General features: G+C 40.0%; 3 protein-coding genes and 1 long non-coding RNA gene across 6 annotated transcripts in view; 3 read left to right on the forward strand and 1 right to left on the reverse strand.

Annotated features, from left to right (window-relative positions):
- gpsm1b (G protein signaling modulator 1b) overlaps positions 1-5082 on the forward strand; it is a 30651-nt gene extending 25569 nt beyond the window's left edge. The window contains exons 12-14 of one of the 2 annotated variants that reach the window (XM_074690224.1): positions 1545-1689; positions 1794-1999; positions 2108-5082. In XM_074690224.1, the coding sequence (XP_074546325.1) occupies positions 1545-1689; positions 1794-1999; positions 2108-2308 (552 nt within the window). In that variant the 3' untranslated portion in view covers positions 2309-5082. Of the gene's footprint in view, positions 1-1541; positions 1690-1793; positions 2000-2107 lie in introns of both variants that reach the window. The other variant, XM_074690223.1, reaches the window with a different exon arrangement.
- The window catches only part of LOC141805275 (uncharacterized), a 58632-nt gene extending 37760 nt beyond the window's left edge, over positions 1-20872 (reverse strand). Inside the window, exon 1 of the long non-coding RNA XR_012599708.1 lies at positions 20780-20872. This is a non-coding gene — a long non-coding RNA (uncharacterized LOC141805275). The remainder of the gene's footprint in view (positions 1-20779) is intronic.
- Positions 5653-12985, forward strand: ak1 (adenylate kinase 1). Its single transcript, XM_074690412.1, has 7 exons — positions 5653-5791; positions 8742-8781; positions 9973-10008; positions 10099-10262; positions 10593-10709; positions 10789-10980; positions 11063-12985. The coding sequence occupies exons 2-7, from the start codon at positions 8775-8777 to the stop codon at positions 11126-11128; spliced, it is 582 nt and encodes a 193-aa protein (XP_074546513.1). The 5' UTR covers positions 5653-5791; positions 8742-8774; the 3' UTR covers positions 11129-12985.
- Positions 20873-21183: 311 nt separating the features above from the next.
- eng (endoglin) overlaps positions 21184-23830 on the forward strand; it is a 58438-nt gene continuing 55791 nt past the window's right edge. For both annotated transcript variants that reach the window (XM_074690835.1, XM_074690836.1), the window contains exons 1-2: positions 21184-21307; positions 22679-22850. In XM_074690835.1, the coding sequence (XP_074546936.1) occupies positions 22793-22850 (58 nt within the window). In that variant the 5' untranslated portion in view covers positions 21184-21307; positions 22679-22792. The remainder of the gene's footprint in view (positions 21308-22678; positions 22851-23830) is intronic.

Here is a 23830-nt window from a genome sequence, read left to right on the forward strand (position 1 = left end):
CTTAATGGTGTTTTCAGGCTTTTATCCACATTTACTTTGATAAAACGGTTCTTAAATATTGCGTTGCTTAAAGCTCCTGTTAGCTCTTTATGATCTAAAATAGCAAGGAAGAGTTGATTGAGTTGTTTAGGTCTTTATGTTAATATTTAATGCCACAGACAGCCTTCATTTGCTAGGTGTCAGACACAGAGCTGCAGCAGCAACTCTTCACTTTTGTTGACAACAAAGATTCTTTTCGTAAGGGAAATGTTTGACTCTTTAAAGAAAGCAGGATGATATTTTTTTGTCCAAAAGAGGGAATTTAAAAAAAGAAAAAAAGAAGCAGGAGACAGAAGGCATACTACCTTGTCCACATGGGGGCGCTGAATCAGTCTAAACTGAAAGGTCCTCACCGGAGCTTTATGTTGAGTAGTAATAAGTGCTTAAAGAATCTGTAGTTGTTATTTTGGAGACATTGTTGGACTGTATCTGAGTTTTATCTATGCATTATTTCATGTTGATTTGGAATCCCTGATCCACTTTGTTGAATACGAACTATAGGATTTAATTTATGCCAAAACATGGTCTTTAGTTCTGTTTTGAGCTCTCATTTGCTGAATGGAATTAGTTTTTGTCTAAAAGCTTTGGTTGTGAAAAGATTTGATGATGAGATTAAGTACATGTACATGTATTGTTGTAATTCCTGTTCCTACCTGGCCACTAGGGGTCAAATGATGGTTTTAATGCGAAGGGTTGGATGTAAAATCTGTGCCAAATCATCAGCTGTGGCAACCTCCAAAAAATAAGAAGCCAAGAATAAAGAAGACAGCTGTTTTGCTTTCTGCTTTTATCATATTATCAAAATGAGATAGTTAATATTTCTACAAGTTTTTGGTTAAATTCTTGGTTTTTATTTTGCTGCAGACTTATTGTGTACCAATTATGACAGTGTAGCTTTTTTTCCTTGTATTATAGATGTTTTCCACTCATAAATCACCAAAATCAGTAGTAAAACAAAATTCAAAACAAACTGGACTGTGATTCTGTGCCAAAGAATAAAGTATCATTTTAAAGGTGAGAGAATTGTGATGCATTGAGGGCATGATTGACTCATTGATTGGCTGATCATTGATTAGAAACAGTGTGTATTTGTCCTCTTCAGCCTGACGAATCTATACGTAGCACAGTTGATGTTTAAGCTGTCACCTGCTAATGGTTACCAAAGTAATCAATAAATCACCGCCCCTGTCCAAACTGTGTGTGTATTATAATTTGTTTTCAATTGTATGGTGTTTATGTTTTCTATTTTTGGATGACACTTAATGCCACTGGACCACCTTCAGTATCTAGGCCAAGGTAGTCTCATCAGGAAGGACATCCCTTGTGGCTTTATCAGATGATTTTTTTCTCATGTAAACCATCTTCATGCAGCTATTACTGGAATCAAGTTTTTTTTTATCTGTACATCATGACTCTCTTTTTCGAGGAACGATGTAGCATTTTAGACCCTTCTATGCCACACGGCGTTAAAGTACTTTACTGATCTGTGTTCCTTCTTTCAGAAGCTGGGCCGTGACCCCTCAGATGAAGACTGCTTCTTTGACCTCCTTAGTAAATTCCAGAGCAGCCGCATGGATGATCAGCGCTGCGATCTTGATGAGCCGCAGAACGGAGACCACGGAGAAGGTGCTGCAAACGCCATGCCGATAGGTTGGGGAACATTATTGTTTTGTTCTTTTTCTTGGTCTCCTTCGTAAAGACTGGAGCAAATAAATTCACCTTGTACTCATTTGGCCTCTTGTTTCTTTCTCTAGATCCTTCGATCACAACATCCCCCCAGACTGAGGAGCTCTTTGATTTGATCGCGAGCACTCAAAGCCGCCGTCTTGATGATCAGCGGGTTAATGTTGGTAATCTTCCAGGTTTGAGGATTACCCATAACAATCTGGGACACCTTGTGGGTGAAGGTGATCATCAAGAACCCAGTGATGACTTCTTCAACATGCTCATCAAGTGCCAGGTAAGATTTACACCCCACAAGAACTCCAGGCCTCTCAGATTTGTAATTATCAGTCAATTCAACTTTGGAGTTCCCTGGTAATTAATTTGTTCATCTTTCTGACTGAAGTCTTCAAGGATTGATGATCAGCGGTGCTCCCCACCAGAGGCCGGCCCCCACGCCCCCACAGTGCCTGATGAAGACTTCTTCAGTCTAATCCAAAGGGTGCAGGCGAAGCGTATGGATGAGCAGCGCGTCCAGTTGCCTGCAGACGACCAGGACAGCCCTGAGTCCCCTGAGCCGGACTCCCCTGGTGGCTTCTCCAGCTAGGACTTTGTGTATTTATAACTTCATGTCAAAGAGAATTAAAGCGGGAGGAGAGAATGAAGGATGAGCCAACGTTTAAAAATGGCACTAAAGGGTGAACTAACAAGATTTTAAAATAACAATTCAATGTGCAATAGGTTGTGCCCTGTCAAATGTTCGCTCGGTGTATTCTGCTCTTTATGTGTGTAAATATAACAGATAAGCAACAGAATTTAAGCTCAGTGGTGAGAGGACAAAGAGAAGCATCAAGATGAGGGCGGACATGAAATACATTTCCAATCTTATGCCTTAATCCGCATTTTTTCAGACTCAAGATTGTATTTCCTGGAGTCAGATAAGTTTCCTGCGAGCACATGGTGGTCATGCAGTGTTAAAATGATGAATAATGTAAAAAACTGCAAGAGTCATGGAAATTTCCAATTTGCACTGAAACCTGAAACAGTTTCCAGGGATGCAGCACTGTACCGGTCAGACATTGGCTCTAACACGTAATGTGCTGTGTACAGATGTCAGGAGCTGATGTTTATCTGAGTCTTCACGCATCGATGTAATGCTGGCAAACCAGTTCTCGAACCGCTGAGTCAGAGAAGATTTATTATTGGTCAGATGAAGTAACCTGTTGGACGAATTCTGTGTAAAAGTGTAAAAGCAGTGACAGACTCTTGGTGCCAACCATAGACTGTAAAAAAAAAAAGTCATTTTGTTTGGCTCGGAGTGGGGTCCCCACAAAAACTGCTCCTGGTGGCTGGCAGCAGAATAGGTAAATAAAAAATCTTTTTCCCCAGTCATTCCAGATGAGCTGTGGTCAAACTCTAAATATAAATACAGCCTGTAGAAATATTTCTCACATCCATATGCTGTGGTGATGTGAAGATCTCATTGGGCTTTTTTTGTAAAGTTTCAATTTCATTTGATATTAGAAAAAAATAGGGTTTTTCGTCAATTCGAACAATGATTGGCAGCTGCTCTTGTGTTGTCTTTTCTAGATTAGTAAAATATGGGAGGGGGGATTAGTCTAAAAAATATAAAATTATTTTTTTTCACTCTGCTCTTTTCAGATTCTCTAGGAGACCCTCACAGTCTCTACTGCACAGACTCGGCCTGTGACAGGGGAATTTTGGCTTAGAATCAACTGTCCACTCTATATACAGTCTATGGTGTTGACCTACAATGAATCTGCTACATTGCATTCCTGTTGCACATAACCCCCTAAAGGTTGGAGCCCTTGAGATTTAATACACAAGATGCAAAAGCAACAACGCATACATTTGCACAGTGGAAATCAAGTGGCACCAAGAAGTCTTGCACTTCCACTTGCTCTGAAAACCACATTTAAACATTTAGTGACTTTCACAATAAAATACATTGTTTAACTTTTCTGCAACTACAAACTAGCATAATGAGAACAGCCATTAATTAAAAAAAAGAAAACGGACTAAGTCAGAAGATAACTTGTTGATTATGACGGTCTGTTCTTGCAGTAATGTCCAACTTGGTTTATATTTTACTTTGAAAGTCAGCAGGTGTTCTTATGTGGTCTGAGTGCACTTGGTTCCTGTTTCGCTTGATCCGTTCTGAGCAGCACAATGCTTTGTTGCTCTTGCATCCAGAAAAAAGCAGGACTCCTGTGCATCTGATCTGGGAGCATGCAGTGAAATTGTGATAGAGCAAAGACAGATCTTGTGCAATTATCTCAGCCGAAAATCAGCGACTTCGGTCAATGGGAAATTGATTGTAAACCTCTGTTATCAGCTTATTTCAAAGTCCGGTGTAACTTTTTTCATCAAACAAGTTGATTTCAATTTCTGATTGATGCTGCTGTCATATTATTTCCACCCACCACTCATGGAAAACTGGTGTTATTGTGTAGAAACAGTATTAATATTCACCGTCCAATCAGTTGAAACTCTCCTCTGAAATAACATTCAACGTTTTCCGGCTTAATGTTTAAATTCACAGACTTAAATCTGAACATTCATGGATCCGAGGTGACAGAGCAGATGATATGCTGATTTCTGATTCAAGATTACAGTCCTGGGATATTTCAAGCTTCTTTAACGTTTCTGCTTGGCTTCTAAAGTAACGCTATCTGCTGCCCGCAACGCTCTTAACTGCTAACAACTGACCATAGCTTTCTGCACAACCGTTATCACATAACATAGAAGTAGAAGCAGGTGGATGAGGTGGAATCTAACACCATGAATAACACTGACACACTAATCAAGGCTGTACTGCCCCCTTGTGGTTGAAACAGTGTATTACCTCTGAAAAACATGCAGCTGACTATTTAGCAAGTCCAACATTCACATTTTATGATAGCATTACGACACACAACCAAACATGACTTGTCTTTATTTCTCAGCTTGGATGACATTTGTGGAGAGTTTTTGTGAACTCTTTCATAAAGGTGCATCATGGGATACTATCTGTTAAAGAGAAAGGAAATCTGCCTATGTTAAATGGTACGCCATAAAAAAAAAAAAAAAAGAAAGAGTACTTGACCTTACCTTTGGGTTCACTTTTTAATGAGAAGTAGTGCATACCTCATTTTGTACCTCTAAGCTTCTTAACCTTCTCAACCAGGATGGATCATGATCCAAGTTTCTGTGTTTGATTCATCTCTCTTTGATACACAAGACTTTGGGAGCTAAAGTTAAGATTTTCTTCTGTTTTCTTTTTTTTGGTGAATTAACATTTTTAGACAGTACAGTACGCTTCGATATGTCTCTGCCATAATTTGTACATGTAAATATATTTTGTATTTATGTTCCATTTAAGGACATGAATATGTCCCTTTCATGCTTTTAATAAAATGTTTCAGATGTTTTCTTGGGTTCTGTTTATGTTTGTGTGAGTTAACTTCCTCTTTTATAAATAGAGCCAAAACACTGACCTCTAAACTAATGGAAAAATCTTTTAATTCAGGACGCAAGTCCAAGATCAACTGAGCTAAACAAGCTTAGATTTCCAGGATGCTAATCTTTAGCTGAACAAAGCACAAAGACCTGACTGAACCTGCTGATCAACTGGGTGCTTGACAAAGGATTTACTTTTAATGGTTTATGAAATAAATGGTATTTATTTACATTTTAAACATCCCAGTTTTATTAGAGAGGTGTTTCTAATTCCTACTTTTGTTATATTAATGGTATAATGGAACTGTCCTCTGGGCTCCGACAGCAGCTGAGGCACAAATTTGAAGTTTCCCAGAAACGATTATCTTACAGTCGTTGAATCTCCCCCTGCCTCCAATTTCACTGCTGCCTCCTCATGTCCATCATCCCTCCCTCCCTCCCTCCCTTATGTTCTTCTTCCCTCTTACCCAGAGTGCACTGCGGCCCGAGCAGGCTCAGCTGAGCTATAAAAAGGCACAGCAAGGGGGAGGGAGGGCTGCCGTGCAGCAGGAACTGTGCAGACACACACACGGGGATCCAGGGACAGCAGCCCCCTTTGCAGTGGGATCTAGAGCCACAGCTCGACAGAGAGGTCAGTACAGAGGACAAAGGCTCCACAGAGGAAAGAAATGCGAGGATCCCGCTCGGTTAGAGGGAGGGATGAATGGGGAGATGTCAGGCAGAGTGGGCAGGGCTGTTTAATAGGATGGGGGAGTGTAATGGTGAGCTGTCATCTGGTTTCTTCAGACAGTGTGGTCAGTGTGGTGGAAGCTACCAGGAAATCAGGCGTGTTTTGCATGAGGCATGTAGCTTGTGTGTCCCTCACAGTAATGGCATTTAATGCATGACTTAACTGATAAATTATCTCTGATTCAGATTCCTTGAGACATTTCTTCCCTCCCCTTCACTCTAAAAATGTACAACCTTCCGCCTGCATCCATTAAGGGCCATTTTCATTCTGCTTCTCCAATCCACTGCCATGTTTTCAGCTCCTGCACTCATGAGGGGCTGACAGACTGACAGACAGGAGCATGAGTGCTATTGATTCTTCTTAGTGCACATCAACGTGAATCAAAGCTTCCATTTGGGAACACAAACCCTTCCAGCTCCATCCTCACAAACATGGAAAATCTCCCACTGCACTGACGTCAAAGGGTCCCCTGTTCTCTCTTAAAGGAACAGTGCGCACAATTAATTTGCCTTAGTAACGAATGCTGCACGGAGAGAATGCACTTAGAGCTCATGTGCACGGCAGTTTGTTTTCAGTGCAGCTTCTTAACAGGCAGGCAGTGCAGGCAGCAGCTCCATGTGCTGTTGGAGAATGGTTGACATGCTATCCCTTGACAGCTGCAGACTGACCGAGTCTTTTTTTAGCAGGTTAAAAAAGTGTAGTAAGACATAGGGAGGGGGCAGGAGAGAGGGACAGAAGGAGTCCAGTCTTGATACGCAATGTTAGCCATGCATTTAAGTTTTAAAAAAGAAAGTCAGAGCTCACCTAATGTTAGTTCACGCCTTTGTCTACATCTGATAAGGTCAAGTGCAAACAGGTTGCCACATATCCAGAGCTGGTACAACTTCTCTATTCTATGTGTCACGACTCTCACCGCAGTACATCCAAGTCTCATTTCACTGCATGACTTTGCGATAATTTCCGATTTCTTCACCATTAACTCTGTAACTTTCGCACCATATAAGAACCAGGACATGTCCACCCAGAAGGAAGAAGGCACCATAATAGGCCACAGAAGGATTCTGTGCTGACTCAGACGCCAGCCTCACTGTGACATTTAACCAGGCCACAGGGTGAACGACTGCTGACATATAAATGGACACCTGAGAAGCAGCAGCGTGAGCACTGAGGGGTGCTACATGTGAGAATCAGTGAACAAGATGATGGCATTAGCAGCCTTGCTAAATACTCAGCTAAAATACGTCATTGTGGAGATCCAGGAAGCGTGTTAGCTTTGTATATCCCTCAAAACAAGTTTGTATGCATTAAATTTTCAAGTTACAATGCAACAATTGGCATCAGCTGTTAGATACCTTAATAATTATTTATTGAGCTTGCACTAAAGCAACAGATGTATTTGAATAGAAAGCAATGGCAGAAAACAAACAGCAACATTCTCACCAGGTCTTGTGATATAACATATCTCTCCTGGTTTTTACTTTTCAAAAAGTAGGGCTTTTTTCAGCAATGCTGAATTTCTTTTCAAAACTATGAAAATTTCCAGACAACTCAATGTAAAGAAGTTTGAAATTTAACTCATTTCATGTGCAGAATGTTCTCCCCTCCCTGGTGACTCTGTCAGAGTAATTAAATCTAAGCTTGGACTTCAACATGTAACTCAAGAAACAAGACCTTTGACCTTTCCCATAACTTTAGTTCAATAAAATCAGGCCAGAAACTTCTCAGCTTTCTTGATGACCACAGTGTTGGAAGATGTAAGTAACCAGGTCACCAGAAAATACCATAGCAACACCTGGAAAATGAAGCATTGACTATGTGATAAATGGAAGTAGACGTCAAACATTTGTTTCAGATACATCACCTATAGTTGACAGGCGCCATACTGAAGATGCTGCACCCAACCAAGCTTTGTACAAGTTTGAATGAGGTACAGAGGGAGGGTTTTGGTCTCTGCAGACAGCTACAGGCTGACCACCTGTCGGTTTAGTTAGTCATCCCCTTATATGGACAAAACTCATAAATTTAAAAACTTTAAATATAAAGTATCTGAAAGAAAAAAAACAAAATCTGAAACCAAGCTGTTTTTCTTTTTTTAAACTATGCAGTAAAGTTAAATTTTACAGTTTCAAAAATTCTACTGTTTGTTTTTTCCAGTAGTTGTGTGTGTGGTTCAAATCATATCTGCAGTGAAGTGGCGAAGCAGTCCAATTAAAACAGATGCAAAAGTAACACCTGTTGAATCAAATCTTATTTTAGTCACTTTTTTCAAACTCATTTTCAAGCAGAGTTGTGGAGCAACAAGTAAAAACTCTCTTTTTACAAATACCAGCACCACTGTCCTTACAGTCAGCTGAAGATGGGTAAACAGGAATTCATGCTGCCGCTGTTGTCTTTAGATATATTCAGTGCTGTTAATACAGACGTGATGAGCATTTCCAGTCCTGATTGGATCTTTAGGGATGTAAATGGCCAATGACCAATCTCCAGTCCCATGACAAACAAGGGCACTTAGAAAAGTATTTAAGTGTTTGTGGTAGGGAAGCAGTGAGGACCAGCGCCATTGAAGAAGTGAGATCCTCTGTGGATATTGTTACAGTATAAGCCCATTTAGATAACACAGTTATGTAACAAAGGAAATGCTTTGGGGGAAATAATGGTGTGATCCTGATCCTCCCATTATGGGAATTCTTAAGTGTTGAAGTCGTCGTTTGGGGATTTAAAAATGGGATCAAATAAACTCCCAAATAAAACACATTTCTGGCATTGGTGTTATGTAATGATATTCTCATTTTGATTATGTGAAAGTTTCTCCTGTGATGTAATGTTTTTACTTTTCTGTGTCTTTTCTCAGAGTTAAAGGAAAACCCTCATCTAAAACCACACAATGGCAGGTAAATAACCTGAATTTTTAAGATACATGCTATTAGTCTAACTGCTGCTGTTATGATTTCTGTGTAAGTACTGAAACCCATCTTTATTTGAACTGCCCCTATCATACATATAAACGTTCAGCCCAAAGTGCATTACATAAAAAGGCAATATATAACTGAAATAGGTAAAAAGAGTCACATAAATATTACACATAAAAGTAAAAAAAAATCAGTGCCATAAAATTTTAAAATTATATCTGATGAATGCCATTACTACTTAAAGAGTAAAATAAAAATATTAATATAATAAAATAACAAGGTAATAAAGCTTAAGTACAATGACTTTAAATCATTAAAAAGTAATATTTTCAAAAATTAATGGAAAAAATACATAAAAAATAATTAGAATAAAAATAATAAAACAAACTAAAATGCGGTTGGTAAAAATTAAACCATAAAATTTATTTTGAAAAGGAGTGATAAAAGATAAAGTAACAGTGGTTACAAACGCAATAGTTTTTTTTTTTAATTATATAGAAAATATTTTGAATTATTATTTTGAAGTTCATTTTATTTCTTTTTTTTCTGAATGGATTGAGGTTAACAATGGCATTAGGTGGCACTAACAATCTTAACTGCCATAAAGTATTGAGAAATACACAAGTTAAGTTTAATTTCTTCTCTTAGAGTCTACTGCCCTCTTCTGGTGGTTTCTGAGAATGCAGCTGAAGTCTTACATTTTACAAAATGTATAGTTTATTTTGCACAGAAATCAGATTTGCTTACTTTAATTATATATTATATTGCGACTGATAGCTTGTGTGATATCACATATTTTGGAATCAGTCAAAGTTTCAGAATGTTACTCTTTCTTGCTGTGCTCACTTGAGAGATTTATGAACGAGAAGGTTCACTTGGTGTCAGAGAAAAGTTTTACCTGGCTTCAGAACATCAATGCGATGACGACAGTTGCCATAGGAGCACTGTTTGAGTAGTGGCACAAACTTGTCCTAAAGAAAGCAAACCATTAAACCAGTTGAGCAAACCGGGAGACACACTGCCTGTAGAGGAACAATGGGGAATATCTGTATGGCTGATTCTTCAATTCCTGTCTGTCCAGATGGTTTGTTAGAAAATGATTCATTGTGGTTTTCAGTGGGAGTTTTGAGAGATATTGACTCTGACTTGTTTTTTTTTGTTTGTTTGTTTCAGACAAAATTAAAGATGCTAAGATCATCTTTGTTGTGGGTGAGTAATCTTGCTGCCTGGATTAGTCTCGTTTTGCTGCACACAATGGGTTTGTGTGTGCTGAGCAGATGCTTTGTCTGTTACTTTCAGGTGGGCCCGGCTCTGGAAAGGGCACCCAGTGTGAGAAGATAGTGGCAAAGTACGGCTACACCCACCTGTCATCTGGGGATCTGCTCCGTGCTGAGGTGTCCTCTGGCTCTGAGAGGGGCAAGCAGCTCCAGGCCATCATGCAGAAGGGAGAGCTTGTGCCCCTGGTAAGAACATTAATCTCATTCAACTATTTTTTGTAGCATAGGTGGGTTTTTCATCTTGTAAATAAGATCAAGGAGTATGCAAGTAGTTTACCATTTTAGCTATGTGCTGTTTCACCTTTAACACCTCCAAGGAAGTATAGTTTGAGTTTCTTTCCCAGTGCTTTGTGTTTTACAGAGAGTTGTAATTTTTCAAGCGCTTCTCGATATTTATGGACCGGACACAATAACAAAAGCACCTGTCTGTGCAATAAAACTTTCAGCAGAGTGTATTTTATAAGACAGCCGCCGTGTCATCGTGAAGGTTGATTACACCGTTTGGTCTGCTTTCAGGACACAGTCCTCGACATGATTAAGGAAGCCATGATCGCCAAGGCTGATGTCTCCAAGGGCTTCCTTATTGATGGCTACCCCCGTGAGGTGAAGCAAGGCGAGGAGTTTGAGAAGAAGGTAAGGGAGGGCAGGAAAAAGTCAGACCATTCCTCATCCAAGAAAAAATATATTCCAACAAAAATATCTCTGACTTCAGATCGGCAAACCCTGCCTGCTGCTGTACGTTGACGCCAAAAGCGAGACGATGGTCAAGAGGCTTTTGAAGCGTGGTGAGACCAGCGGGCGCTCCGATGACAACGAGGAGACGATTAAGAAGCGCTTGGACTTGTATTATAAAGCAACTGAGCCAGTCATCGCTTTCTACGAGGGCCGTGGCATCGTCAGGAAAGTGAGTGAAACTGCTCTGGGGCAAAACTGGGTACCAAAATGTGATTTGCGCAAACTGTGACATATTTCTTTGCTTCGCCTAGGTGGACTCTGAGCTGCCCGTTGATGAGGTCTTCACCCAGGTCGCAAAGGCCATTGATGCACTGTAGTAAAACAACGTAACTGGATGAGCTGTGTCTGGTTCTTGCTGTTTCGTTTTAATTTCTTTGCACAAATTTCATAAAGATGAAACAGGGGGAATCACAGAAACAACGCCTTCCTAGTTAGAAATACTGAGGGCCAATGAGGAATAACAACGCCTTACTGTTCCACTACTGAGCAACAGGAACATACAGTCAAGCAGCATTGGAAGAACCATTAGTTCCTTCATACATGTAACTGAACACAACATGTATGTGGATACATTGACTCGTTTACAACCTATGTCATAACAAAGGTGCACGCGCATTGTGGCAACAGAAGCAGCGTTTAGCACCAATTAGTTTGGACAAGTTAGCATTAAGCACAAAAATTTGTTTATTCTTTGCTTGGTTGTTAAATATGACACAATAGGACCACAACCGTTTCAAAGCAACCATCGTTTCTAAGATTAGAGTATCTATGTTAACTTGTGACATCAGCCAAACGTCACTGATTGTTGGCTGACAGTTGAATAATAACTGCTGTCCTTCTAAATCTATTTTTCACATAATGTAGTAAACAAAAAGGTTGGTTTCAGACTGAGATCATGTCAAAATACAACAATCAGGACTCAATAAGGAGATTAGATATAAGCATACATTAAAATTATGTGATTGAATGTCACAGTAAAAGTATTCTGGTGAGCAATTCTAAAATACATGACCTGGGTTTTGTACTCGGTGGTCTTGTGTGTTGTCTTTGGTTTTGGAGGATTTCTTGTTTATTGACACAAGTTTGAGTTTTGTATTCAACAGTTGGTCTAAGTCTATGGTTGATTTAGTCATGAGCATCGAGTGACCAGTGTGTTACAACCCCTCTCTGGTATATGTGGTCCACTTGCTGATGTCATCCATCCACTCACAGCTAGGAGTTGTTCATCATCCGTCAAAGTGGTAACCTGACACGCCAGACGAACAGTTTCATATATCCGCCACGGAAATATTTCACAAGTCCATCTGGGTAGCAGCTCTTCCGATTTGTTTTCAGAGGTGGGACTTTTAAAAAAATCTGCAGCTGGTGATTGGACGACCGGTCTGATTAACACACTCACCACGGACCAATCCACATCAAGCCCTGGTATGACGTAGCTTATGTGAGCCGATGCTTCTAAGAAACAATAGATGAACAACTACTAAGTCACGAGAAACAGCTGTGAAAAAGGCGTTAGACGACAGCTTCCTTTTCATAAATTTATCTTAAGAATCAAAGGAACGCTGACAAGTGCGAAAGTCTGCTGACGTCACGTCTGCTCCCAAAGCTCCCGCCTCTCTTCCCTGATTGGGCTGGTCAGAATTTAGCCGAGTGAAATCGTTGGTCATTGGAGCCTGACAAGATGGACCTGCAGGAGTTCAGAAACTGAATCAGGCAGGTCCGTCTGCTCTGCAAGGTTATCAAAGTGGTGCAAAGCTTGCATTTTTTGGTGGTCAACCCCCTCGCTTAGCTTGACAAACGCTACTTCTGTTGCCAAAATGTGCAGCACAGCTGTAGCGGTTTGCAAACAATGTTGTAGCTTTTCTTAACTTTCATACACCATGCTAACTTAGAGGAAAACTGAACTTTACACAATCCTTCCCCCTTTCTAACCCATCATAAAGAGTCCCACGTTCATTAAAACTGATAGACACCTTTATGATTGTGCCATGAAATAAAAGAAGAGATCATCTTCTGTGGACACACTGGTGAAACTCTGCAAACGAGAATAATCAAACTTACTTTTATAAAAAGATAACATACATCTGTATATAAAGCACAAAAACGATGTAGTTCTCTTTATCCAGAGGTAAGCACATGTCATAAAGTGGTTAATGTATTTAAAAGAAGATTAAAGTTTAAGTTAAGAGTTGAAGAGCTCTATTTTTTTTTATTCATAGCGACTATTTTTGGGGTGTTTCAAAAGATGCTCCCTCCACTGACATGAAATCTGTTTTCAGACTGACATAGTCCTCTGAAGGCATTGTGTGTGTAAACTAGGACAACCACGTACACACAAACAAACAAACAAGAGGCTCTGACAATGCTATGAAGTTAAGAGGAAACGCTTCTCCATGCTGGAAAACACAGTCAAGGTGCTGGAGCAGTAGACACAACAGGATACCGGACACACGGCTACAGCCATAGTTCACCCCTGTTATTACAACTTTTCCTTTGAGCCCGTGATGACCAACAGGTCTTCCTTTAACCCTCACCTTCCTCACACACACACACACACACACACACACACACACACACACACACACACACACACACACACACACACACACACACACACACACACACACCAGCTGGCTGAGCAAACACTGCAGGTATCCGGACTACCCTCCAAGGATCTCTCTGATGACTCGGGGATGAGGGAGAGGAAAGCGGCTCCTGTGCGGGGGGGACAGGATGTGTCCAACGGAAAGTCAATCATGAAAAGGCGTCTGTAAGCACTTTCACAAAGTCATCGAGGACACTGCTTGAATGCTTGGAATGTGCCGCTTACCTCTCAAAGGTAGAAAACAAAGGGGAAGAGAGGAGGTGGTGGTGTTTTTATCACGTACGACAGAGAGAAAGAAAGTGGCATGTCTGTGTGTGTGTGGTGAGAGGAATGCTGAACTCAAGCTTAACAGTAAACATTTAAATTCAAAGACCATTTGATCATCTAAAACACAAGACTATTACTAAAGCCTGACCCCCTGTGGTGGTACAGCACACAGCAAAGAGCTGGAGTATGACTAATTCCTGCATCTCAAACCTGACAGTAAATTAAATGAGGTCAAAAAGAAGTACAGGAACAAAAACAAAGGAAACATATATGGATCCAAAACTGAACAAGTATGGCACAGTCAGCACTTTATGACTTTGTACAAGATCAAGTGTGGAATAACTCAAAACGTGATTAATACAAAGGTTTTTAAAAAGTAACCACCCATCTGTAGATGTGAAGCCTTTAAATAAGGTTGTTGGCCAAACAAGTAGACTGATTGGCAAATTTGCAGATATGTAAGATTTGATGATCAACCTATAATTGTGCCCAATCCCATTTTGCAGTGAAACCAAATTACAAAGACTGTAATGGGAAATCAGCCATGACCATGCTGTTTGTACTTAGCTAGTTTAAACGGAAAACATCCTGTGGCATGTAGTAACACAATAAAACTAAACCATCTCACAAACAGACATTTAAGTCCATGCATGCCATATGAGGGCTTTGGTATCTGCAAATACAGATACTGATCTGATCCAATCAGAAACCACTATCAATTTTACATGGTGAAACTAGCATTGATGAACACAGAAACACATTGTCCCTTTGTCACAGATATCCAATCTCACTTTCTGAGTTCAGATTAGAGCATCCCTTGTGAAATAACCTGATTTTAAGTGAGAGGAAAGGTAACAACTTATTATTGTAAATGGGAGTGGAGCCCCAGTAATATGTGACTAAGCAACACTTACTCACTTTGAGGTCAAGGTGGACTATTTTCCCAAGAGGTGGTGGATTTACAGGAATCAGTGACTCACATATCAGAAACTAAGTTTAAAGTGATACTCCATGATGGAACAAGTTGGGTCCTTTTACAAGGTTTAGGGCAGAAATTACCCCTACAGCAGTGTTTTTGTGCAGCAGAAGCCCAGAGCGCTCGCACCAAAGACCCCCTCCCTGCTCCTCTGCCGGTTTCCTCTGTACTCAGACGGGGCCATATTTTACTTGACCAAAAACACAAATAAACAGACTCCCACCAAAAAAATCTGATATCGTGAATAACGCGTGAATGCAGACTGATGGGTGGGAGTCTGTTTATTTGTGTTTTTGGTCAAGTAAAAATTGGCCCCGTCTGAGTACAGAGGAAACCGGCAGAGGAGCAGGGAGGGGGTCCTTGGTGCGTGCGCCCTGGGCTTCTGCAGCACAAAAACACTGCTGTAGGGGTAATTTCTGCCCTAAACCTTGTGATAGGACCCAACTTGTTCCATCCCGGAGTATCACTTTAAAAGCCAAAAATTCACCATGCGCTGGTAAGTTGGAGCCTTCTGCGTCAGATGCTCAAGCAATCCCCCCCCACCCCCCCTCCAAAAAAAAAAAAAAAAAAAATATATATATATATAAATATATATATTTGTAGACTTTCAAAATAAAATAAACCATGAACTAGACTAAAATGTTTTTAGCTTGAGTATAACAACAAACTGACATAATGAGTGCAGCCAGGCCATGCGTAGACAGGTTTGAGGTTTCACAGCCCAATATGAATGAAGAGAGGATCATAGGGAACTCCTCCATCTCCTGACTCATCTGAGCTGATGGATGAGAGAGCACACAGTCAACACACCACGAAGCAGGAACACAGCTGGCTCAAATATAAAGCTAACAAGGATCACTCACTCACTCAGCTAGCTCCTAAGGGCGTCGCTTCTTTGAAAAAAAAAAAAAAAAAAAAACTATATGAAAAAGTAACACAAAAGTTTTTGAAATAAGATCTCCATGACAACATAAAGGCTGGCAGGCTTACGTTCATCCACCATCAGTCTTGAATATTAGTGCTGAAGAGGCATGCGTCAGATCCCCCCTCGGAGGACGATAAGGAAACGACTAAGCTGCCTCAAACACTTCTCTCTCTGTTTCTGTCTCTCTCTCAGCCGTGTACTGTGTCAGGCTGGCCGGCTGGCACCACAGAGACCCCGGTGGCACCATGCGGGAACCAACGTCAAGCAATGATGAAAGACGATGGCCGATTGTTTCCTGTTATTGAAACACCACTCATGGGCGGGGGGGGGGGGGGGTAGAGGGTGGGGCTATGCTTCAATAAAAAAAGGAAGGCCATTGAAGGCAAGCGCTACTGTAGGAGTGTCCTTTGGCCAGCCTCAGATGTGATGGAATACTTGAAATGAATGCCAAGTGTGACAAATGCCTTGGTGACTGAGTCCAAGCTGTGTCAACTGCCTGAGGATTGCAAACATTTAAGTAACTCAGAGAACAAGTCGACTAAACCATCTGTTCTAGGTGCAGTGTATCCTGTGTGTTTCTTTGCTTATGTTGCCTGAAGGAATGAAGCCCAGACAGGTTCAGAGTCAATGAGCAGAATGAGAAGTAGTCTGAAAAAACAAGGTTATATTCTGTAAGAGTATGTCAGAGGAGTGCACCGTGGGGTTTTAACACTCAGACGTGTCAAATAATCCATTTAGTCATAAGCACCTGTGATCTGCAGTCATGATGAGAACTGATTACACCTTTAGAGCTAGTGCAAATCAAGCCAACACACTCATAAAATCATTGAATCATGTTTATGTGAAACAGAAGCTTTGTTGATCCATATTTGAGAAAGAAAGTTAGGACTCATACAAGTGGGGATCAAGAGTGTTTCGATTGAAAATTGCAGTTGACATGTTTTTAAGTCAATTAACAGACTTGTATTTACCATTTCAGTGAGTTTTCAGGGTGGAATATCATCATTGTTTTGACCTTTTATATGCACACGTTTCAGTAGTGATTTATAGTGTTTTGTTGAATCAATTTCCAAACACAAACTAGCAATTTCCTAGCCACTATTAACACATGACTTTATTTTTCTCTAATATAGGCAATGAAGGCCAAAGAAGTGACATGTTAACGGCTGGTGCTGTGATCAACACCACCCACATTCCTACTGTTTTAATGACTTAAAAAGTTAAGGGGTAAGACCAGGGATTTATTCTTGAGGACCCCATCATTACAGGCGTTAACAGAAGAAATACAGAGCCTGTTAATCTTTTTAAAAATGGTGGACACCGTGCACTTGTTGCCATTTAAGATGAAATATACAAAGAGAACTGATATTAAGGGATTGAATCAATCCTTTGGAAAAGTATAACAACGTCGAGATACACAGCAAGTTTAGATTTAGAAGACACAACATAAGGGTTTTCAAGTGAAGTTCATTGCACATATGACCTTCTGCACCTGCCACTCTTTCATGGTGCAATTACTCAATTGGCCAACGCTACAGCCAAATGGGCTATTCCACAACGGTACGTTATGACTACTGGTCTCGTTTGTGTAATGACTGAACGAGTTCACGAGCCCGGGATATTAGCTGCTTTGGCGCACTCTGCAAATGCCTTTACTTTGTACAGTGACAGTACAACTCCATCAAAATATTTCATTACATCACAATAAATTGAATGGTCAACTGAAACCTGTGAACCTCTATTAAAATATTGTAGTTAGTTTGGTTAAGCTTGTCTGTAAATCCAAACTCTTGCACTCTTTGCAACAACAAGAAAAACTAATGCATTAAAAGATTGGGGAAAAATTTAACCAAAGATTACTTGGCTAGCTTTTCTCACTTTAGAGCAAATGGAACTGGATTCAGCTTGTTTCTGCTCTCTTGCTGCTGTTATTACATTGTAACACAAATAGTACAGCCATAACACTGGATAATGGTCTGAGTTGTTTGTGAGATTTTCTTGCAGCAGAACTTTTGCAATTATTCTAAAAATTTGCAGTATTGTTATGGTCCAGCCTATATGTGTGTTCTTCCTTTCTGCTGTTCCTTTAGACCAATAGACTTTGTGTGGAGTGTTGATTTGATGTAATGATGACTCCTGTGAGTCTGGTGTGTACAGAAAGGATGTTGTGTCTACTCTCTGCTCCAGTCTATTTGTCCTGAGAAAGTACCAGGGGTGCAGTGGCCACAGACAAATGTCTGTGCCTGGGTAAATCAAGTACATTATAAATCACTGCGTATTTCAGGATGAAGTCGGGTTTTCTGTCTGCCAATCCTTACAGTTAATTAAAGCTTATAAATGTCCCTGTAAGATGTTTCGACTGTTCCTGACCCATAAACACAGGAACTTTTAAATGAGGTCACACAAATCACACAAATGTCTTTTATAATAATTTATAGCTCTGACTTTACCAGGCCTTGACACTCAGAGATGTTTTTACTTATTATGTTTTATTACCCCTTCTCTCAGGACTGTACGGGTACATAGCTTGATAGACCTATTTTCAGGAAAACATTTTGGAAAATCATCTTTGAAAAAGCACAGGTGTAAATAAAAGAATTAATGATGGCTGGGATTAAACAGCAGATATCTTGGCCTCTCATGGCAGGAAAGAACAGGTGTGACTGGTAACATGAACTGAACTGAATTTAGATGATCAAGCTCCAGATTTCTGGTGGTGTACATGCTGTCTCCATCCCCAATACAAATTGTGTCATCTGTGCTTTTATCTGCTGTGACAATTCAAAGTGTCCGTTGTAAAAGATTTCATTGTGCATGCTGGCTCATAAACGTTTACGGCATCGGTTTGTTTTTATGTAGATTTACAATTTGCCTATAAAGAATAAACCAAATGTTATTTGAAATCAGACCAAAAACAGCGAAACATACCAATTCCAATCCTACACTAAAACCCTGTTGACTACCAATGACTACCGGGTTTGGATCAGTACAGTTTGGTGCGGGTCAGATTGGTAAAGCCAAAGCTGGATGCCGATAGCTGCGCCAGCTACGCAACAGCATGAAGGCATAGCAGCGCGATACAGTGTACCCTGCTAATACATCAAATGAAGACAAAAAAGGCAACACAGCAAACAAAAAGCAACAATGGAAGACATCCAGCAATTCTTCTTCTTTGTGATTGGCATGTGGCTCTATGTTAGAGAGTGAAATCAAGCTTTGTTTCAAAGAAGGTTGTGTGCTACAAGGGGAAATACAACAACTGCACGGGACCTGGCGATTCTTTCGACCGACCAACCGACTGCAGTGTTTCTAGTTCCACCTTCTGGGCTCAGGTCGGTGTGTCTGGCACCCCAACAGAAGGGTATCAAAAAGTGGGAGGGTATTAGCTTAATTTGGGGACCTGTCCAGGGATTAGTCAGTGAAAACACTACAATATGTGTGCTGTACTTAGACGAACCAAACCAAACCGCTTGGTGGAAACAGGTTTTTAGTTGAGTTGGAAAGCAAGTATTAGCTAAATTGACACATGGTAAGGGAATGGAAATTAGATTCAAAATAAATAAAAGCTCTGACTCTTTTCCAAACTGCTCCCGAAGCTAGCAGCTACTGATATGGTGAAACTACAAAATTTGCAGTTTGCCAAAAAATTCCCAATTGTTCTACCGGTTCAGGGAAATTTTTCTGTACCCAGCAAGCCAGTCTCCTTCACATACTGTTTCCGACAATTTTTCTTTTTTTTTTAATTACAGGTGGCACTCAGTCTTAGGTGCATTACCACCATCTACAAGAATACTGTAGCATTGCAACTATAAAACAACAACACTAATGTTTGACTGTCCATTTGCTAACAGTTAAACGATACAAAATAAACACTGGTGAGTCTTATGGCTTCAAGTCATTAAGAGGTGACACCTGTATCACAGGTAACTCTTCACACTTATAAAATTTATAACGGTCAATATAAACCACTAATCAAATTTTCAAACCATATGTGGATTCTACGAAAGTATTTTTTTTCTCCAATCAGCCTCACTTTAGCTTTCCAAAACAATAAACCAGTGAAGCACACTACATGTACGACTGGTTTGGAAACAGTCAAGGTCTTGATTTAACTGTAACATAGGCTCCGTTCCAAACAATAGAATTGTATTACATCAGAATTAATCTTATTTGACTTTTTAATATTACACCAAATGTGAATATCACTTAACAGAAAAAGAAAATGAACAGCATTAGTGCCATGTGTTGTGGGAAACAGTATGCAAGGCAGACCGGCCTGTTGCATCCAAAGAAATTTTCCTGGATCAGTAGGACACCCAGGACATTTGGCATACTGCAGATTTTGCTCTTTCACAAACTAACACTCTGTACCAACGAGAAGAAGTTTACAATCTTTTCAATGAATACATGAATTAAACATTTAAATCCATATTAAATATATAAGGACTATAATGTGCATTTTATACACAGTATTCAGAGTAATATCTCCATATGCATAAACCAGTTCCTTTTCTTACTTAATAAAAGTCATGTCAATTTGTACTACATTTAATGGGATAATGATGACTAAAATTTTATGTTTATGGCCCAGTGGAACATTTCATGTCCTTTGTAACACATCGTCTCTCACCATGTATCCTTTTGTTATTCGTCTGTACATGAAAGGGTGATTCTAAAGTAAGAAATAAATCAAAACTACTGCCACTGATGAAAAAGAAAACCCATCATGTACGCCAAGCCAAACACTCAAGAGAGTGGAGAGTTTAATGGTACACACATTGAGGACTGAAATCTGTGCTTGACACAGGTTTGGAAGAAAACCAAGCTAATGTTTCATAATTCCCTATATTGCTAATCAGGATAAGTGAAAACACCTGTCGTTTCAACAAGTAAGCCCACACAGACTAGCAGCTAAAAGCACTCAGCTGTATCACAAATTCAACAGCAGACACATTACAGGAGCACTCAAAACAAAGAGTAGCTTAAGAAAGGTAGAGGCAAATCCTCCTGTATCTCAAAAAGATACTTAAGTTAGCCTAGCGAGGCTGACTGATGCTAACTAGGCCACAACAGTTCATTTTAAATACCTGTTCAGAGGTCTTCATGGGCCTCCATTTTTCCACTTTAATCCTTTTTAGTCAAAGTATATCATCATTAAGTGTTTTTACGCACATTTCTAACCATGCTGCACCCACCTTTAAGAATTGTGTTTGATGCCTCTTCTTTAAATTCATACTGTGCTTAATTCCGTTTGTTTTTTTCTCCCGCTTCACCTCAGACATCATGTGTGGACGATTCCACTTGCAGATAAGGGAGGGGGGGGGAGTACAATTAATACAGATACCTGCTGAAACTTTTGTACCCTTGTGACCCTTCATTAGATGGGCTGCGCAGCCACATGCGCGCGCACATGGCTGAATGTAATGTAGCGCTGCAGTAACACACAAATTAATAATTTAACAGTAATAATAATTCTGACGTGAATTTATTTGATTATATTCATTATGTACTTACTGGGCAATTCCATGACAGAGGCAGCAGGAAAAGAAACGGAAAAAAAAGGAAAAAAGACCGGTGGGAGGGGTACAAAAGTAAATCTGCACCGCCCAGCTGCACAAAAAGTTTGGAAATTCCTGACACCGTTACTCCACTGAAAGCAGCCGTGTCGTCCACCGTGGATTATAGCCCAAAGCTTTACTCAAACTCTCCAATTGAACTGAAAAGTAAGTTTTCTGCTACTTTACTTTCACTTTGATATAGTTTCGTGTACGTGTTCGTTCACTAGCTTTGTTAGGGGAGACCGGGGCACGTTGTCGCGCTATTACCTCTATAGTGAATTACTCGTGATATATACATTTGACAGCAGAGCTTCTAAGATTAGGAAGAAGCTGGAGGTCTTTTTATAGATGGATATTGTTTTTGTTCGTATAAATTAGTTCAACAGCAAGTTGTAAGCCATCAAATGCACTTCGACACACTCTCACACATTTTGTAAGGGGTGTTATGTCCATATACTTATCAATGGGGATTCAAAATAAACCTGAGACTTATGGGGAAAAAAATGTTAAAGCTAGAGACACAAAACTAGGTTTAAAGCAATAAAATCTCTGAAATGTTACTCACTGCCCTTTGCGTTTAAATGTTTGGTTTGATGTTACCTCAATTATAAAATAAAATGAAGATGTAAGAGTTGGGAGAATTGCTATCGTGTTGCATAGCGGTTGACATTGTGACATATTTGACTTAATATTTGCCAAAAAAAGAAGTGGTTCAAAAGTTTTGGATTGTTTTGCTATTCTAACATTGCTGACGTTATTTTTATAATTTTAAAAGCGAAACCCTGCGTTACTTGTTTCACCTATTAGGTTCATTTCGCTTGTCACTAAAGTACTCCGACAGTCTAATATTGTTCATTCTAGATCATGTCTCTCTTCGTAAGACGACTGAGGAAATAACGTGACTTTTTGTTTTCCTTGAAGAGTACATAAACAGTTTACACAGGCTCTTCCTCTCCCTCTTTATGAATCATATAACAGGAGCAGCCTCTGTCTTATCTGATCTCTGCATTGTGATATTATTTAAAGAAAGCCATGCTGTAGTGCTTCCTGACCGAGTCGGCCAGAAGTTAGTGACCAGCGGATAACCCTCGGGTGCTGACCCTCATTGTGCACCAGGAAGAGGGACAGAAATGTTGTGGGGGTGTCTCAGTGTCAGGAGGAAAATCCTGTCATCCCTCTGGAGGAATTTAAGATATTTGATCAACATTGCATTGTCAGATGGGTTGTATAAAATGACCAATGGCCTTTTTTGTTACAATCTATTTTTGCTTCTACCAGCAATTCCTATAGTAGTCATGTCAACAATATTTTTAAATGACCCTTTCTATCGTCATTTAGCATCCAATGTTATTTGTGCTTTAGACTTTAAAATCACACGTATTTCAATATCTAACTTAAGAAATAAGAGTCCTCTTCCTGATTTTGGCGCCTTCTTTCTTCTGAATTATCCATCACTCTCCTCTTTAACCCCGCCCCTTTCTTTTCCTAACCTTTAACCTGTGTCGTTATAAATGGTGTTCCTTTCGCCTTCCACAGTCACTGCTGCTCTGCCATCCGACCAGGACAGCTAAAGCTCCACTTGATAACCTTCACACCCCTCAGAGACGCAGCCTCTACTCACCATCTACTTCACTCTCAAACTCAGCAGAGATGGAGGGTTACATGGCGCCATTTGTCCTGCTTGTGTGCATCACTTTCGCAGCCTCTGGTAAGACCACTAGCTAATATGTAGCATGTAATTCTTTGATTTTTGGGTCTTTTATAACTGAATTTAAAGCAAAAATATGCACTAAACAGCAGGTTTTGGACCTTCTGGGGCATTTTTCTGTTTGTGGAAGTTCAAAGGCAGATATTAATCTCGTTTGGTACTCTGCTCTTACGTAATTTAATTATCAAGACATAAAAGAGTGTTGATTCCCCCAGAGTTTTGTTGTTGCACGCTAAATCAAGATTTTATAGCTGTTCGGTTGAGTTAGAATATGGGAAAATTGTTGTTTTGGCAGTTTATCCATTCAAATGAAGCAGCTCGTAACATTTATAACGGGGAATGGAAAAAACTATGATCGCACAAGAATGGATCATTCTACCGTGTTTTTTACTTATGGATGAAAGGCCTGTCACTGTTGGATCTGAAATGATCGTCCTCTCTCCACTGTGTGTGTGTGTGTTCACCGATAACAAATTCAAACCTGTAATCCATACAAGATGGTAAAGAGTTGTGAAACCCTCCCTGCGCCCCCAGGCTATAATCCAGACTCCTGGTCCGCTCTGCTGCTTCAGGGTGTTAGGGGCTAACTTCCCTGCAGCTATCTCTTATATGGGGGTGGCTGCTTGGTTTTCAATTAAAACACTTCTCTGAGGTCAGTTCTTACGTATCATATACTGAGTAAAACTTTATGTCATACAATCAAAGCATAGATTAAGGAGCACAGTATTCAGGCTGCAATCAAAATAGTCCTCATAAGACTTCAATGAAATATGTGATGGACTATACACTAATTTATTAATCTAAGGCTTTGGGCTTTATGTGGCTGGCGGTGTTCCCTCACAGCAAGAAGGTTCCTGCTTCAAACCCCGACTGGGCCTTTCTTATGTCAGTTCCTACCGTCCAAATACATACTCATCAGGATGATATGCGACTCTGATTTGCTAATCAGTGTGAGTTTGTATGTGACTGGTTGTATTACT

Source organism: Halichoeres trimaculatus, unplaced genomic scaffold, assembly GCF_033239565.1.
Source record: "Halichoeres trimaculatus isolate MK-OKI-2021-1 unplaced genomic scaffold, fHalTri1.1 fHalTri1_scaffold_16, whole genome shotgun sequence".
NCBI classification, from domain to species: Eukaryota; Metazoa; Chordata; class Actinopteri; order Labriformes; family Labridae; genus Halichoeres; species Halichoeres trimaculatus.

Excerpts from the sequence above, each read along its gene's own strand:
- ak1 (XM_074690412.1), top strand. Across the intron at positions 10,263-10,592 it reads AGGGAGAGCTTGTGCCCCTG|GACACAGTCCTCGACATGAT; the intron begins GTAAGAACATTA and ends GTCTGCTTTCAG. Across the intron at positions 10,981-11,062 it reads GCCGTGGCATCGTCAGGAAA|GTGGACTCTGAGCTGCCCGT; the intron begins GTGAGTGAAACT and ends TGCTTCGCCTAG.